This window comes from Apteryx rowi, unplaced genomic scaffold (assembly GCF_003343035.1).
Source record: "Apteryx rowi isolate R43461 unplaced genomic scaffold, aptRow1 scaffold_394, whole genome shotgun sequence".
Classification (NCBI taxonomy): domain Eukaryota; kingdom Metazoa; phylum Chordata; class Aves; order Apterygiformes; family Apterygidae; genus Apteryx; species Apteryx rowi.
In genome coordinates this window covers 125,185-140,532 of record NW_020450463.1, presented here as the reverse complement: position 1 = coordinate 140,532, position 15,348 = coordinate 125,185, and the positions used below count along the sequence as shown (strand labels likewise).

General features: G+C 41.3%; 1 protein-coding gene across 1 annotated transcript in view; it reads left to right on the top strand.

The window, feature by feature from the left end:
• Positions 1 to 14,534, top strand: part of FER1L6 (fer-1 like family member 6) — a 68,653-nt gene extending 54,119 nt beyond the window's left edge. The window contains exons 34-40 of the mRNA XM_026074647.1: positions 1,992 to 2,134; positions 2,456 to 2,544; positions 4,771 to 4,869; positions 7,309 to 7,550; positions 7,898 to 8,061; positions 10,095 to 10,195; positions 14,348 to 14,534. Coding sequence (XP_025930432.1) covers positions 1,992 to 2,134; positions 2,456 to 2,544; positions 4,771 to 4,869; positions 7,309 to 7,550; positions 7,898 to 8,061; positions 10,095 to 10,195; positions 14,348 to 14,534 — 1,025 coding nt within the window. The remainder of the gene's footprint in view (positions 1 to 1,991; positions 2,135 to 2,455; positions 2,545 to 4,770; positions 4,870 to 7,308; positions 7,551 to 7,897; positions 8,062 to 10,094; positions 10,196 to 14,347) is intronic.
• Positions 14,535 to 15,348: the final 814 nt, after the last annotated feature.

Genomic DNA, 15,348 nt, shown 5'->3' with positions numbered 1-15,348 from the left:
CTGCCAGTCCTACCTTACCTACTTGGCTTTCCTCCTCTTGGTTGTTATTCTCCTCCTCTTGATTATTACCCTTCTGACTGCTCTTTTTAAGCGCTAACATTATGCTGTGTAAATCTAGATATCTGGGGGTCCATGAATCCAGAGGGCAGAACAGAAGTTGCTTTCAGGGCTCCCAGATTAAAAGGAGGGCAAAGCTACCAGGAAGTTGAACGTCCATATCACAAATGGGTGGAGTGGGACAGAGCCATCAGTGATTCAGCTTTATACTTACAGTAAGTAAAAGAAATGTGAGGATGGAGACTTTAAAGTGGGAACAAAAGGCGCTGGAGACAGTAGTGGACACTGGAAAGCCAAGAAGGTAAGGAACTCGCAGACAGTAGTGGACACTGTGGCAGCGTAGGACAACCTCTACTTCTCGCTCCTTTGCATATATTCTTCTTTGGTCAAACTCCTTTTGAYAGATACAAAGCATAGTTCACACCTCGCTCAGGTAGCACTGTTGGAGGGAGAAGAGTTGATCCATTTTTAGTTTGTTGGCCAGATGTTTTATGACTCCAGTATTCCTGCTAGTTTTCTTCCCTGGCAGGGGAGGGAATGTGACTGTTGGCAACAGGATCTCTAGGTGAAAATTCTGGTTCACTAAAATGAACTTCAGACCAATCAACATCAGACAAGATGATGAAAACCAACAGCAAGGAATTGCAGAGACAGATGGCAAAGCCTGCCTCCTGAAAAGCTTATGCACACAAGTTTTTCAACATGTTATAAAAAATAGGATACAGCATTCTCTTCATCCAAACTGCTGTTCTGACACATCTATCCTGGTCCTGGTCTGGTCTAGAAGGGCTTGTCTATCTGTAGCCAGTGGAAAGAAATAGCTATCTATCTTGAGAAGGTGAAATCTGTCCTTAGAAAGGTGTTTGAAACAAAGAGGATGGGTTATCAAGGGACCATCTATCCCACTTGTCATTGGAGGATGCCTGGCTGAGTATCTGAGTATGTGAATCTTGTTTTTAGCTGGCTAAAATTAGATGAAATGCATCACATTTCAAATGCATGCCAGTATTCAGAGGAGGGCTGGCTCTCACAACCATAGGATCCTCTTTCCTCCATCTCTGAACTATTAGGAAGTGCTTAATACTTACTGTTTCTATCTGAAACAAGCCCTTTGACATCAACACTCTAGGAAAAGCACAAGCTGTTTTGCTAAAACAAAGAGATCCTAACTTTCTTCTCACTTGGGTATTTATCTTCTAATCCGGGAGACATCCCCTCTTCAGATCTCTAGGTTCCTTTTGTGCAGTACAAAAGAGAGGAAAGAGAGGCTCAAAGGCTTTCTCTGTTTTTCAACATCCACCCTATCTTCACTGTTTGGACAGTTCTTTCATGGAGAAGCCCTTCACCTGGGTCTCCTGTTCCTACAGTGGCCAAGCTAAGCACACTGTTTCTCAGAAGGAGACACGTGCTTGCCCATGGTGTTCAGCCCTCACATCACTGCTCCTCCCTTGAGGTGTGGTTTGCTTCTCCAGGGGGGGGTCTTTACTGTTGCCATCATAAGGCAAAATGAGGTATAGCTATAATCCCTAGTGCCTAATTTCTGACAGTTCCATCAAAATCCAAGTCTCATTGTCTTTCACAGGCCATAAAAAAGTCTCACATTTGCAGTTATCTGTAAGAAGAAGGGAAGTTACACAGAATGCTTCCATCTTCCTGTTAGAAGCAGTTACTGTAATAGTGAAATGATGCATTGTATTTTATATTAACTACCACCTAAGTGCTAATCTTCTAGTTACTCCAGTGGGTACACTTATTTAAAGGAACTAAATGTGTTTTAAGACCCCTTTCTTCTTAGCTGGGGCACATAAAAAACTTGCTTTTAACTCAAGCAAATTTTTAATGACCATCTTTAATAATTAATGGAACATATTACTCGGGGATTTTAAATGCTAATTCATCTCTGGTTGTTCTTCTTGTTTTGCTCTTTCCCATAGAGGAGCCAGTTGAATCATATGAACATCTCTCCTTAAAGGTTTTACATGCTTGGGAAGAAATCCCTGGAGTTGGATACAAACTGGTTCCGGAGCACATTGAGACTCGGCCTCTCTTTCATAAGGATAAACCAGGCATGGAACAGGTAGGACCACTCAGAGGTGGTGGTGTCACTAGACCCAAGACCAGTCTTCATCCAGTTACTCTGGTTTCTGTTAGTATCTGCAGACTTGCAGAGACAGCTTTCAGGTGTTATATCATGCAGGAGACTGCACACAATATCAGCCTGGAAATTGTCACACACAGGTATACAGTGAGCTACCTAGACTCACGATAGCCACGCATGGTATGATTGGTATATAAGGAGATGGGTTAACTGAGTGGTGTGGGCATCTGTAAAAAGTAGGAGAATTCTAAATTGCCCAAGTCATAAGAATAAAAAAGATGTTTATTTCTTTTCTTCAAGGGTCGTGTACAGATGTGGGTGGATATGTTTCCTAAAGATATGCCTCTGCCAGGACCTCCAGTGGATATTTCACCAAGAAAACCCAAAGGGTAATAACCTGCGCATTCCTCCCAACGCAGTGGCATAAATCTTCAAAGACTGAGTTTTTCTTAAGTGTCTGGAAAGAACTATTAAAAGAACTATCATTGCAGATTTCTGTGACCCTGAGAAAACTTTTCCTTGATGTGCACAACTTCAAATCAAAAGAGAATGTCTAATTCAGTCTCCTACATTAAACAAGTCAAAGAACAGTTGGCAATTTTTGCATCAAGGGCTATCACACCTCTTTTAGAAAGATATCCCTTTTTCATATAAGATTTCAAGTGGCTAGAGGCAAGAGTCCCTTAATAATTTTGATATCATCATCCATTTTCTGAGCTGAAAGGAGTAATTCTGTTTTCGTTATCTCTTCCAGCTAGATAGTGTATTTGACCACTGGTTGAGATCTTTAACTGGATGCAATAGTATTGCACCTATTGGATTTCCAGCACGTGGTTCAAAAATAAGCTCAAGAAGCACATAAAGCAGCAGCAGACAGAGATGCATTTGGAACAGCAGTCGCTCTCATTTCAGATGGATACTTCTCCAGATTTATATGCAATATTATGCAGAGCTCTTCAAACTAATTAAATGTTTGTAAATGATGAAAAATGATCAACAGAGTTCTCAGCTCTTTCCCTATCAGCTTTATTCCAATATTTTAACAAGGTCTTTCTTGGGAATTTTATATCTGAAGCAGCATCAGATACCATTACTCTATTATTTATTTTTGAACAAGAAATGATGTAATAAAAACTGGTTCCTTTCCTTTCCTTTTACAAAGAGCCAAGCTTTGACAAAACCAAGAGTCTATGTAACAATCACTTTCTTCAGACCAGAACTTTCTGTAAAGTACCTTGACAACAGGCATTTGCCAAGCCAAAAAGATTTAAAATTAGTAATACTTGCAAGAACAAAAAAAAAAAAAAACAGACAAAAATATTGCTAAATCATTAACTATCAGAAAGAAGATAAATATGCAAACATGCGTTACAAGTTTTGAAGAGAAGTGCAGATTTGATGCAGCAATACAGGTTTCAGGCTCTGTTGGCTCAGGGGTGCTTTGTGAAAACATTTCTTGTTGATGATCTTAGACTGAACCAGAGTCTGCTAGAGCCTTGCAGATGGAAATCTTCCTTGTCTAGGGTAGAGATCTGGTTTTCAGGGTCCACAGCTCCTAAAGAGCCCCATGGTTGCAGAACCGCAGGCTCCTGGACCTCCTGGACACACTGGCTGCTCATGCTGCCCAGTTTCCAAGTAGAGGGCCTCGAGATTGGCCTCTAGTTGGCCTAGAAATCTGCAAGAGCCCAAGAGCTTCTCTGATGCAGTTTTCATGGCAAAACTGACTGCAGCTGCTGAGCGAGGATATCTGGTAGCTTCTGGGGCAAACTGATGCTTCACACCTGAGAGCGAGGGTATTTCCAACATAGCACATGCCATTTCAGAAAAATCATATGTCTTTGTTTCCAAACATATCTTTTATTTTGCAGTTCACATAATGACTCAAGGCATACCTAGATTTTCAAATACCAAATTTTTCTGTCACCTGCAACACCTATACTTCAGTTCAAACTTCCAGAGCACTTGATGACCACTATAAATGTCTGTACATAGAAGAAATGAAAAAGTTTAATTCCTTTTATTGTTGTTCCTAAAGATGATGGTTGAACTTGTTTACTGCAAGTATTTCTAAACAGTACTTTCCTTGCCTTTTAATGCACTGGATTGCACCGAATACCATATTTTTTGGTCATTTCTTTAGAAAAGCACCTCCCAGGGAGTTCTGTTTTTTATTAGCTCACTGTTTTGGAGGCTGCTCTGGTGATGTTGTTCAGACCAATTTAGCCCTGTTTCACTGTAGCATTTTTGTGAATAGAATTGAAAAGGAACATGCAGGTAAAAAAGCAAGGACTCTTGCCCTCTTCCAAAGCTGGCAGCAATACCTTCTGTCATTCTGCATGTCCAGCGAGCTGAGAGGCGTCATCGTCTCCGCTCTATCACTAGACACTCTAATAAACAGAAGGGGCCTGAGGATGATCCTGCTTTGAGAGATTTGCACAAGTACAACATTTCTCACTTTACAAAAACATGATACAGTTTGATACAGTTTTTCACCAGTGTCTGACCACAGCTCAGTGATACAYATCTGCTAAAAAAGAGARAGAAAAAAAGGAAGACCTTTTGCTAGTGTGATCTTAAACTCGACTATGTAAAATGCTGTTTCTTTTCTTTTCCAGCTACGAACTGAGGGTAATAATCTGGAATACAGAGGATGTAATTCTAGAAGATGAAAATATCTTTACAGGGCAAAAATCAAGTGATATCTATGTAAAAGGGTAAGTTYTTCAGGATGCCATCATCATACCAATGCTGCTTGTTCCTTGAAAGGACAAATAATATCTGAGTCAAAATCAACCAGAAAAATGGCACTGTGARAATATGTCATGAGCTTTTTCTGTGACCTTGGTCCTTTGCTCTGAGTTCCTGTTCAAATTAGTCATCTATTTTGGATACTGCTTCATCATTTTTTTCTCTTAAAATCAAATAACTATAAAATGCCATTAGTCCTTACTTCCTGCTCAGGCAGAGATGGCATAAGAAGAGAACCAAGCCCTGGGTTTAGCAAAGGAGCTCAAACACTTACAGAATTTGAACCGTAAGGGCTTACACAGATGCAGACAGGTAGAAATAATTAGAGAAAAAGAATTCTGACCATATTAAAACAAGAAAGCAGGTGTATCCCAAGATATTCCTATGGGAAATTCTTTCTAACCAGTTACTCCTTATGTGGGTGAGTGACCGTGAACACGGTGGGGAGAACRTTACATTGACTCCTACTGCTCTCCCTCTTGATGCTGCCACAACCTAAAAGCCTGTGTCAGCTTCAGAGCAATTACTGCRATAATCAGTAAGAGGGAAGGAATTCACTTGTATAAATGAAGAGAGAATGAAAGTGGAGCCTGGCACTCAAATAAGCTCTTTCCTGATATTGCAGCACATTACTGCTTAAAATTACTTTCATTTTTTGGAGTACTGCTTTGCACTTTCTGCTTCTGATCAGGACTTGAACTAAGTCAAGTCCCTCGTTCAGAATCAGAGAGGGGGGAGAGAGAAATTATGGTGTAAGTGGAAGCAGGAAGTATTGGAAATCTCCGGTGAGAGACTGGTCTTAGATTTCTTATTGTGTTTCCAATATTAGAGAGTGAGATGATTATACCAGAACAAATTTCCAGGATGTTAGGCACATGGAAAAGTGAATCTCCTGCCTACCACCTCCTGCATTGCCAATGAACAGATGCGGATAGGTGCAGGAGGGGCACTAGGACTGACTGGYGGGGTAGGGAGGTTGTTTTCCACTTTGCCCATTCTGAGAGTCAAATGAACATAATGAACATAATAAAAAAAACAAAATAAGCATAAGGACAGAGCAGGCTGGTAGCAGCTCTTATTCCTTTGCAGGGTATACCTACATGCATTTTGCCAGAGAAACCTGRGCGAGCTCTGACCAAGCTATGTGGGGCAGCAGGAGCGGTGCCAGTCCTTTGGAGTAGGCGATACTAGCCCAGGTGACACGCACTAGCGCAGCCACGTGGCTCCCGGGACACAGCAAGCGTGGTTATTGCACAGACTGGCCAAGCAAATCCTCCCTGGCAGTTCTTCAGTGGAGTTTAATTTGAAATTACTTGCATTCACACAGATACACCCACCTTAGCATTAAGTTAATGCATTCAGCATAGTATCAGAGCAGCTCCAATAGCACAAAACTTGGTGCAGGGTAGAAACTGAGGAAATAACCAGGCAGTCCCTTCGGGCTGAGCTGCATCACAGTACGACAGCATTGCTGGCCGCACCGGAACTGGCTGACAAGGAAAGCCAGGAGCAGAGAACTTTTTGCTTCTGTGCCCTAATGATTAAGACATAAAACTTACTACATTCAGGTAGTGCACTTAGCAGCCCAGACACCAGAATCTGTTACCAGGCATGGATTTGCACTAAGGACTGTGCTGTGCTTGGGTTTGGTACCRTTTTTAACCATTTCTTTTTGAAATAATGGGGCTTGCAGGGAGGTGGCTGCTTTTTTGGCTGCACTGCAAAAAATTTTAATCTGTACTCAAGCTGTAATAAATCATCCTCAGACCTGAAGCATACATAGCTGGATCATTACCTTCTAAAGAGAAGATAATGTATGCTTAGGAAAGCACTGTCCTTTTGTAACATATCTTGCACATCAGAGGTTGTTCACACTGTATCAGAAAAMAAGAGAAAAACAGAAGAAAAACTGCAGAGACTTCTCCAGCCATGTTTATGCCACGTTTACACCCTTAAACTGCAAGTGCAAACAATTTGGACTCTAACACCAAGCACTTAAATCAACCCTGGGACACTGTCACAAAATTTATTAGCATGGCACAACATGAATAGAGTGTGATTAGCAAAGGATATAAAAATAATGCTCTCTTAGCCTGTCCAAAACAAGAGAGACCTCCTGGCCAATAGCAAATCGCCAAGTGGAATTTTTTGTGTCTGATCTAAATAAAATTCATGTTCTCGCTCTCAAGTTTTGATCATCACTGGCCATGGTAGCATCCGGTGCCACAATAGCTGAGACCCCTGAGCCATGGCCATCACTGCACTGCCTCAGTCCTGAACTGTGCTGTTACTTCCTACTGTTTGGGGAMGAGCTAGGAAATGATCATTCTTGTAACTGAATGCTAAAAACCTCAATTCAAGCTTCCCTGGTGACTGCCATGTATTCATCTATGTGCTTGCCGTAGGTGGATAAAGGGCCTGGAGGAGGACAAACAGGAGACAGATGTACATTACAACTCCTTGACAGGAGAGGGGAACTTCAACTGGCGCTTTGTGTTCCCTTTCCACTATCTCCCAGCAGAGAAACAAATGGTGGTTAGTAAAAGAGAAAACATATTTTCCTTGGAGAAGACAGAGCGCAAAATACCTGCTGAGCTGGTGCTTCAGGTGTGGGACTTTGAAAGACTGTCTTCAGATGATTTCTTGGGTAAGTATGCAAAGTAACTGTCTGAACTTCATCTGAGGTTTCCCCAGACCCTTATTTTTATAGAGGTACATAAAAGGTGCATGTCTGGGACCCAAAGTTTGCTTGTATTTCTCTGAAGTACCAAACCGCAACCTTATACCATTTCTTGGAGACTGAATAACTAGAAACTCAGATGAGACTATGCTAGGGCAATATGAATGAATGGCCGATGGTGCAGAAAGCTTCGCAGCTAGGCAGCTTGGGCCCAAACTGCTGTGTTGCTCCACATATCTTAGCTATAAACTACTGTTTGAGTATTTTCGTGTCTGTCTGGTCTCTGAGTGTTGTTGCRTTATTTCTCCCTCCAGGCACTCTTGAAATGAACCTAAATGGGTTCCCTCGAGCAGCCAAGACAGCCAAGAGCTGTGACCTAAACACGGTTGTGGCAGTAAGTGAAGAAAACAAGATCTCCATATTTCAGCAGAAGCGTGTCAGAGGCTGGTGGCCCTTCGTCAAGGCTGGGGAGGTCACGGTAGGCAGCTCACTAGAGAGTTATAGAAGCTTTTCTCTTGGATTGATATGCTTCGCTGAGATCCTGAAAAGAGACAGATGCTAATTTTGCATAGGTCAGCTGAAGAACAATCACCAGTGGCAATCCATAGGACTTCTCCAAATGCTTCAATGGTCCTCTGTAGATTGGGTTCTGATGATCCCAGGCAACCAGAGCAGTTTATATTTTTCCTTTGCTTCCTTCTCCCAGCACACTGGATGGGTAGAGTGGAGAAGCAGGTGTTTCCAGCCAACTTCGTGTCAGCTGAGGAATCTGTGGGAGAAATCTCATCTGCTTATTTATTTCTTTTCTACTTATTTCACACTTTAAGCAGGGCGAAGGACCTGATTTTGGAGTCTACCATTACTTTCCTTGCTAGTGACACATCTCAAGTGAAAAGTACATAGTCTACTCTTCCTCTTGAAATATGCTCCCTAAGCCAATTATCTCTTTGTTTTAATGGCATGATAGAATGCAAAGGGGAATAACAGCTTCCCCAAAGTACTACAAGTCTCATCATGTAAGAAGTAGCCTCCTAAGGAGGTTAGAAGTGCAGCTGCACTAACTTTCATTGACCCAAAGCCTTTAGTGTAACAGTGCTTACAGCAGGGTGTAAATCTCACTCAGCACTTACCTACCCATTTATCTCAGGGTTTTCTGCTACAACTTCTCTCCATAATGTTGGAGTGCTTCCTGTGTATAATCTGTAACTACAGTGAAATTCTCAATGTTTAATGGAACTTCTCCCTTTTACCTCTCTTTAAGGCTCCTTTGTGCTGTTACAGAAGCACAGCAGTCTCAGTGTCAGTGAAAGACAGCTCTACTCCTCTGTTTCCTAGGTACAGTGCCAGAATCTATCCATGAAGTACATCCTGACAGTTAACTCTACACATGATCTTTGGGGCATGTCTACCATGAAACCAAACATGAAGCAGAGCTGCATAGGCTAGTGAAGGAAGACCTGAGCTGGTGAGCTCACATGGCCACAGAGCACTCTGGGAGCTTAGAGCTGAACCTGGGCCTCTCTGCATCCCATCCCCATACTTTCAGTTCTGGGCTTAGCACRGGTGAAGTGTTTTCAGCTCCATCCGTATGAGGACAGAGACCAAGAGCTACAAGCTAGATTCCTGTAAAATAACCCTCTTCTCCAAATTCACCTTCTGTGGCCTTGTTTTAGGGGATCTGCCTCCCTCTCTAGACTTTCATTGACTCTCCAAGGGTTCCTGCCATCCRCTTTCCTATAACCTCGTTCTCCTTCGTCTTTCTGTCTTTTCCAGCAAGAAGAATGTTTTAATAAAAGGCATCATCCTCATATTCATTCCCCTCTTCAAACTGAGGATGACTGCTTACTTTCCACAGGTTTAATAAAGGGACTGCCCTCCCAGACCCCTGCTTTGATGCCATCTGGAGGACCTCCAATGGACTTTGGATCCACTTGTCAAACCCATATTATTTTAGCCTTTTTATTACCTGAACAGAGTCCAAACATTGCTTCTTGCTCTAGTACTGCATGACATTTCTGCACACAGATCTCATTTCTAGCCATCTTCYTTTTGAGAGCTGAGATGCCACAGCCCAACTGCTCCAGCTACAAGGCTGGCTAAATTTCCCCCCCACTGCTGCAAAGCGCCTTGTCCTCTCCAGCCTCCTAGCTCCCAACTCGATCATTCAGCTCTGCAGAGATGTGTGATAGTGGAGGTGAACAGGAACTGGTTTTGCAAAATGTCTTTTCAGATCAATTCCTTTGTAATTTAGGAAGCAGAAGAGGTTTTTATAGGTCCACATGAAAATATCCTACCTCTGTTTCCTCATGGTCTTTGAGCATATTTTAGGAATTTGGTGACTGTGTTCTCCTTTTTTTTTTTTTTTTTTTAGCTACAAAGTCTTTCTCTTATTTTCTTTAATCGATTTCCTTCACCCTTGGCTGGTTCCCTTATTTCTCCACAAGCTGAACTCTGCTGAGATTTAATTGTAATAACAGTGTTGGATGTTTATGTATGATCTCTCTGATCTAGGGCAAAGTGGAAGCTGAATTTCACTTAGTCACAGCAGAAGAAGCTGAGAAGAATCCTGTAGGCAAAGCTCGAAAGGAGCCCGAGCCCTTGGAAAAACCCAAGTGAGTAGGAGCATATTCGTTAAGCAAGCTGGGGGCAGAGGCGTTCAGCCAGAGGCAGGGAATAGCAGGTCTCCTTGCGCTTCTCCTGGCTTTTCTCTTCTTTCACGCTGTAACCTTGAGAAAGCCATTTGGCCTACTTGTGAGTCCCAGCGTGCCCGTGTGACAGGGAGGGCTGGCGGCATCAGGGCTGGCAGCATGTTCCAGGTGAGCTGAAATGTCTTTCAGCCAAAATAAAGCCAAAATAAATCATGTTACTTTCCATCTGTCCTCAGCTGGAGTTCACATGTGGGCCAATTTCACAGCTGACCTGGCTCTTACACCATCGTAATTTATTCATAAACCCGACACCTCAGTTTGACCATGTAGAAAAATCAGAGGGATGATATTCATTCTACTAAGAGGATAAGTGGTTAATGTTTAAGTGCTTTGAAATGATTGTATTCAGCATTTACTATGACCATTTTTTATTAATTTGGCCATTAGGAGACAGACTCTTAGCATTAGGAAACAGGAATTATTTGCACACATATGAGTGTCTTAGTTGCTACAYACCAGCAAAAAACTGACTTCTGTTTATGTCTAGTGCTTTTTGCATAAACTGATCACATGCAAATAAAGGCACATAAAACATGAAAACTGGGGCATATAGGAATCACACAACTGTAACAAATCTATCTCTGATTTTACTGGACTTCATAATCAAAGAATGAAGCCACTTATTTTTCAACRTAAGACTTTCTAATGAGGATATTTTAAGTGATTTAAAAAGGGCAGCTGATCTGTACGGATCTGGACTTTATCTTTCAGTATTTGCCACACTAAAAAAAAAATTATCAATTGAAATTTTTGTATTCAGGAAAAAAATACTTTTAATCCATTTCAGCTCATAAACTTTGTATATAGTAATGAGCTAAATAAAAAAAAATTGAAATTAAATTTCTTCCTAAAGAAGAAATTTTTCTTCTAAAGATCAATTGAAAGTGATAATGATAATGGTGGCATATTCCATTTATTTTTTGTTTGCATGTTATATATCTCAGGATAAACATTAAAAAAGGTAAAAGATCATAAAGGTGGAATTGCCCATACCTCTAAAAAAGATATAAATTTAGGCTGAAAATTAGAGGTATCAGAGGCTCATTGAAAATTAGGCTCTGAAAGACTTCAATCAAACATCTAATCCAACATCTTTACCACAGGCGGGATGAGCTATCCCTGACAGATGTCAGTCTGAAAGATTCCCAGTAATGAAAACCAAGGTGCTTTCTTACAGAGAATGAAGGTCTGGGATAGCTCTGAAATACATGTGGGGGAAACAAGCAGTCCAGGCGGTTTTAAGAGGGAGTGTAGTTGCTTAGTGAAAAGTCTACATGCCCAGAGCAGGACCCAGAAAGGACTCTCCTTTTCCAAGCTCACATCACCAGGCTCAGTCCGTGCACCCCAGGCGGTCTGGTGGTCCCGGGCTCCCTGGGTTTCACCTCAAGGACACTTTAGCTGTAAAGGTGTCAGTGTACAAAAGGGCTGTCACTAGCCTGGTGTCCCCTTCTCTGCTGCCCGGCCAGACCTGAGGTGCTTCAGCCCAGAAACCAGAACACCAGAGTCATCTTCTGGATCTTGTTCTGACTTACTGGAGAGGCTCCACATCTATTTGTTTTTATGACAAAATACACAGCCAACACATGGCTTGACCCAATTCTACTCTTAATTGTGATGTATGCCTTAATTAAACTAAATTTAGGATGGGGATAGTCTCATCTAACTTTATCCATCTCAGAAGACAGCATTAAGTTCAAGGCTAATCTCTCAGTCCTCTTTTACAGCTGCTAGTGTACAGAGCAGGGAGTCAGCCCACTTACCTAACACAGCTGCTTCAGGATGAGAGCAGTCACCACCAGGAAGTTGGGGAGAGAAATGAATGGTCCTCTGGAAGATCCTCCCTCTCCCTGTTGGCTGTACCGGCAGCCCACGTGACTCACCAGACCAGACACCTAACTTTTAAAGCTAGACAAGATAAATCCTAAAGTAAATAAGGTTATATCAGCAGATAGATAGTAAATACTGGCTAGTAAATGGCTAGATAGTCAGACACTGCAAAAAAATAAACTAATTATTCAAGGCATTGCATGCCTCAGTTCAATAAAACACACGTTTTTTTAATACTCTTCTTTATATTAGCTCAGAAACACACATGAACAGGGTATGAAAGTTTACCAGTTCAGTGCCACCAAGGGCTGTGTGGAATACGAGGTTTGTGCAAGCACAGTAATCAAAATCAACTGACAGGGAKGGAAAGTTGTTTCTGCACTTCAAATGAATTCTTTCCAGGAACAGGTGGGTCTCAGGAAGTATATTTTAGGACCTCTACATCTCCATCCTACATCACCTGTAGGTTCCCACTTTGGCTATTAAACACACAGAGAGGAACAGGAATTTTCAGTTTGTTTTGCATAATTAAGTTTTTGAATTAAGAAACAAAATAATTTCAAGAACTACATTATCTTCTAGGAGCTACTAGAGAGTAGCTGACTCTGATGTACCAGAATAAGGGCTGACAAAGATTAAATGGGAACTAAAGCAAAACATGGACATGAGAAATAAGGTGCATTGTTTTTAGCAGTGAGGGTAATTTCCTACTGGCCAAACCACCACGAGGTTATCCATCTCTTCAACGCTGCCGATCGTGACAGGATGCTTTTCTGGCAGATCTGATACRCAAGCTTTCAGCCTCAAAGCCTGAGCAGGGGAAATTCTATTGCCTGTATCGCACAGGAAGCTAGTTAAATGAGACAGGATTTGGTTTTTTTCTGTCTGTAAAAGTTATGGAAAGCCCTTGAATAGCTGGAACACATGGAATAACGGTTTTCTTATTCAAGTCTCTTGTTCAATCAGGTTTACTATTTATAGTATCAATTTTTTTAGAACTCCTGTATATCTGGAGGGTTTATTTGTCAATTTATTTCTGAGCCATGTCCACCCTCAGTGTAAAACCCTTTTAATTAAAAGATGTTCAATTGGCCTTTTCGATTTCCTGACTTTCTGTCAAACTGGCATTTACTTCCACGTCCTGGTGAATACTGAATTCTCAGGATGACTGCAACATTGTTTATATTCCTTTAACAGCTTTCTGAAGTAAGACACAATCATTGCTCTTTGTGACGTCTAGTCTTAATTTTATTCTCCCTACTGCACCATCTGCACAATTGTAGTAATACTTGATAGGAAAGACAATGTGCACCCAATTTTGCTGCTGGTAATGTTGCTCAGCACCATTGTACTCTGCAGGTCATCCCATCATACACAGCTGACAGATGTTGTCGCAGCTCGTTGCAAGGGTAAGGCTATTAAAGTCAGAGGCATAATTACCTCCGAGGCTGTGTGGCACGGCAGAGAAGAGATTAAGTCAACATTTCTCCTAAGGAGAATGTGGTCTTCCTCTCTGTACTCAGCCAGCTTTGTTGCACAGTGTGAAGAGACTTCAAGTTATGAGGCTGCTTTTTAGGAGGAGAATATGACATGGGACAACATTTGGAAAAAAAATAAGATGGTAGAGTGCAGAAAAAAGTGGCTCTTCTTGCCATTATGTAGCCAGACAAACTAAGCAGATTTTTGGGGTCCATCTCTTGTTGTCAGGTGACCTGTTTTAAAACTCCTTCTGAAAATACGGTGTTTCAGGCTGTATGCCAGGCCTGAGCCGTCTCTGTGCCTGATATGGCACTGTGACTATCACCAAGGAATCAGATTTGTTGTACTGGCTCCTTAGTCCTATTGCGATGCTAAATTCATTGCAGTGAATAGAAAGCTTCATACTCAAGAAGCTCAGGATAACTGCATTTCTCCTTTAGGATCTATGGTGGTCTTGTCTGTAATCTTGAATTCCATATCTTGTCTTAAATGGGAATAGTTATGAAGTGTGAACTGAAATTTCATTTCCAGTGGTGTGTGGAGCATGTGCTCAGGGGCTGATAGAAGAAGAGTGACCCAAGAGTAGGTAAAACTCATAGAAATTCCCTCCGGAGAGTTCGTAAACCCTTGAGTGGGCTCCCAGGAGTTAAACGTCCTTGTAGACTCAGTTTTGCAGTGGGGTCACTTTGGAAATATCTGGACCTGCTTTTACCAACATTTTTCTTTCTTTTCTACTTTCTTCCCTTTTAGCCGACCAGATACATCCTTCTCTTGGTTTGTAAATCCTTTCAAGTGTTTGTATCACCTGATCTGGAGAAATTACAAGAAGTACATCATCATCGGCATAATTCTGCTTATTATCGTTATCTTCTTGGTGCTCTTCATCTACACGCTGCCAGGTGCGATCAGTCGTAGGATAGTTGTAGGACCATCATAGGCGTATGGCTCTCATTGTAACTAATCATACACAAATGCTTCAGTTAAAAATAAAAATCAGGCATACAGAATTAATGAGCCTGAAACATCTCTCATTCATTGTAAATAGAAAATGTAACTAGTCCTGAACTAGAAACTGGAGCTGTCTTAGAATAGTTTAAGATTTTACTTCTTTGGCTACTCATTCGGACTCAACCTTAAWGTGCATTATCATTAAGATGCCACTGTAGATTTAGTGACAATTAAAGTTTGATTCTGCACCTAAGACTGAGTTTGAAAGTAAATTACTTAATACTATGCAGAAACTTGACAAATTAAGTATTTATTATTTTTATTATTATTATTATATAAGTGAATAAATACTGAGAGCAAAATCTGTACACAGAGATAGATCTACAGTTCAGTCCTTGTATAATTTTGTAATCAATTATTTTAACTGTTTTCAATGACTTTATAAGGGTGCCATTATTTTGAGATAAAAAGTTTATTTAAAAAAAAAATTAAATTCTTTCACTTGGTGTCGTGTGCAGACTTTTTCCTGCGTCTCTCAATAGGAGCTCTTTGCTCTATAAACATAATTATTGCATATGTGTAAATGATAAAAGTGGCAGTGAAGGGAGGAGGAAGGAGCAGAGGTGGAAAGACCTTTTTCCAGCTATAGTTTGAAAGAGCAGGAGGTTGCTGGAGGGATGCAGGAAGATGGACTCAGTTGCAGGCACCACGGCAGCAAATGGTCCTTGTAAAGGAGAAGGAACAGGGAGCCTCCTGTTGCTAGATGAAAAGGGGAGAAGCAGAATGAAGAAGAGAAAGGGTGC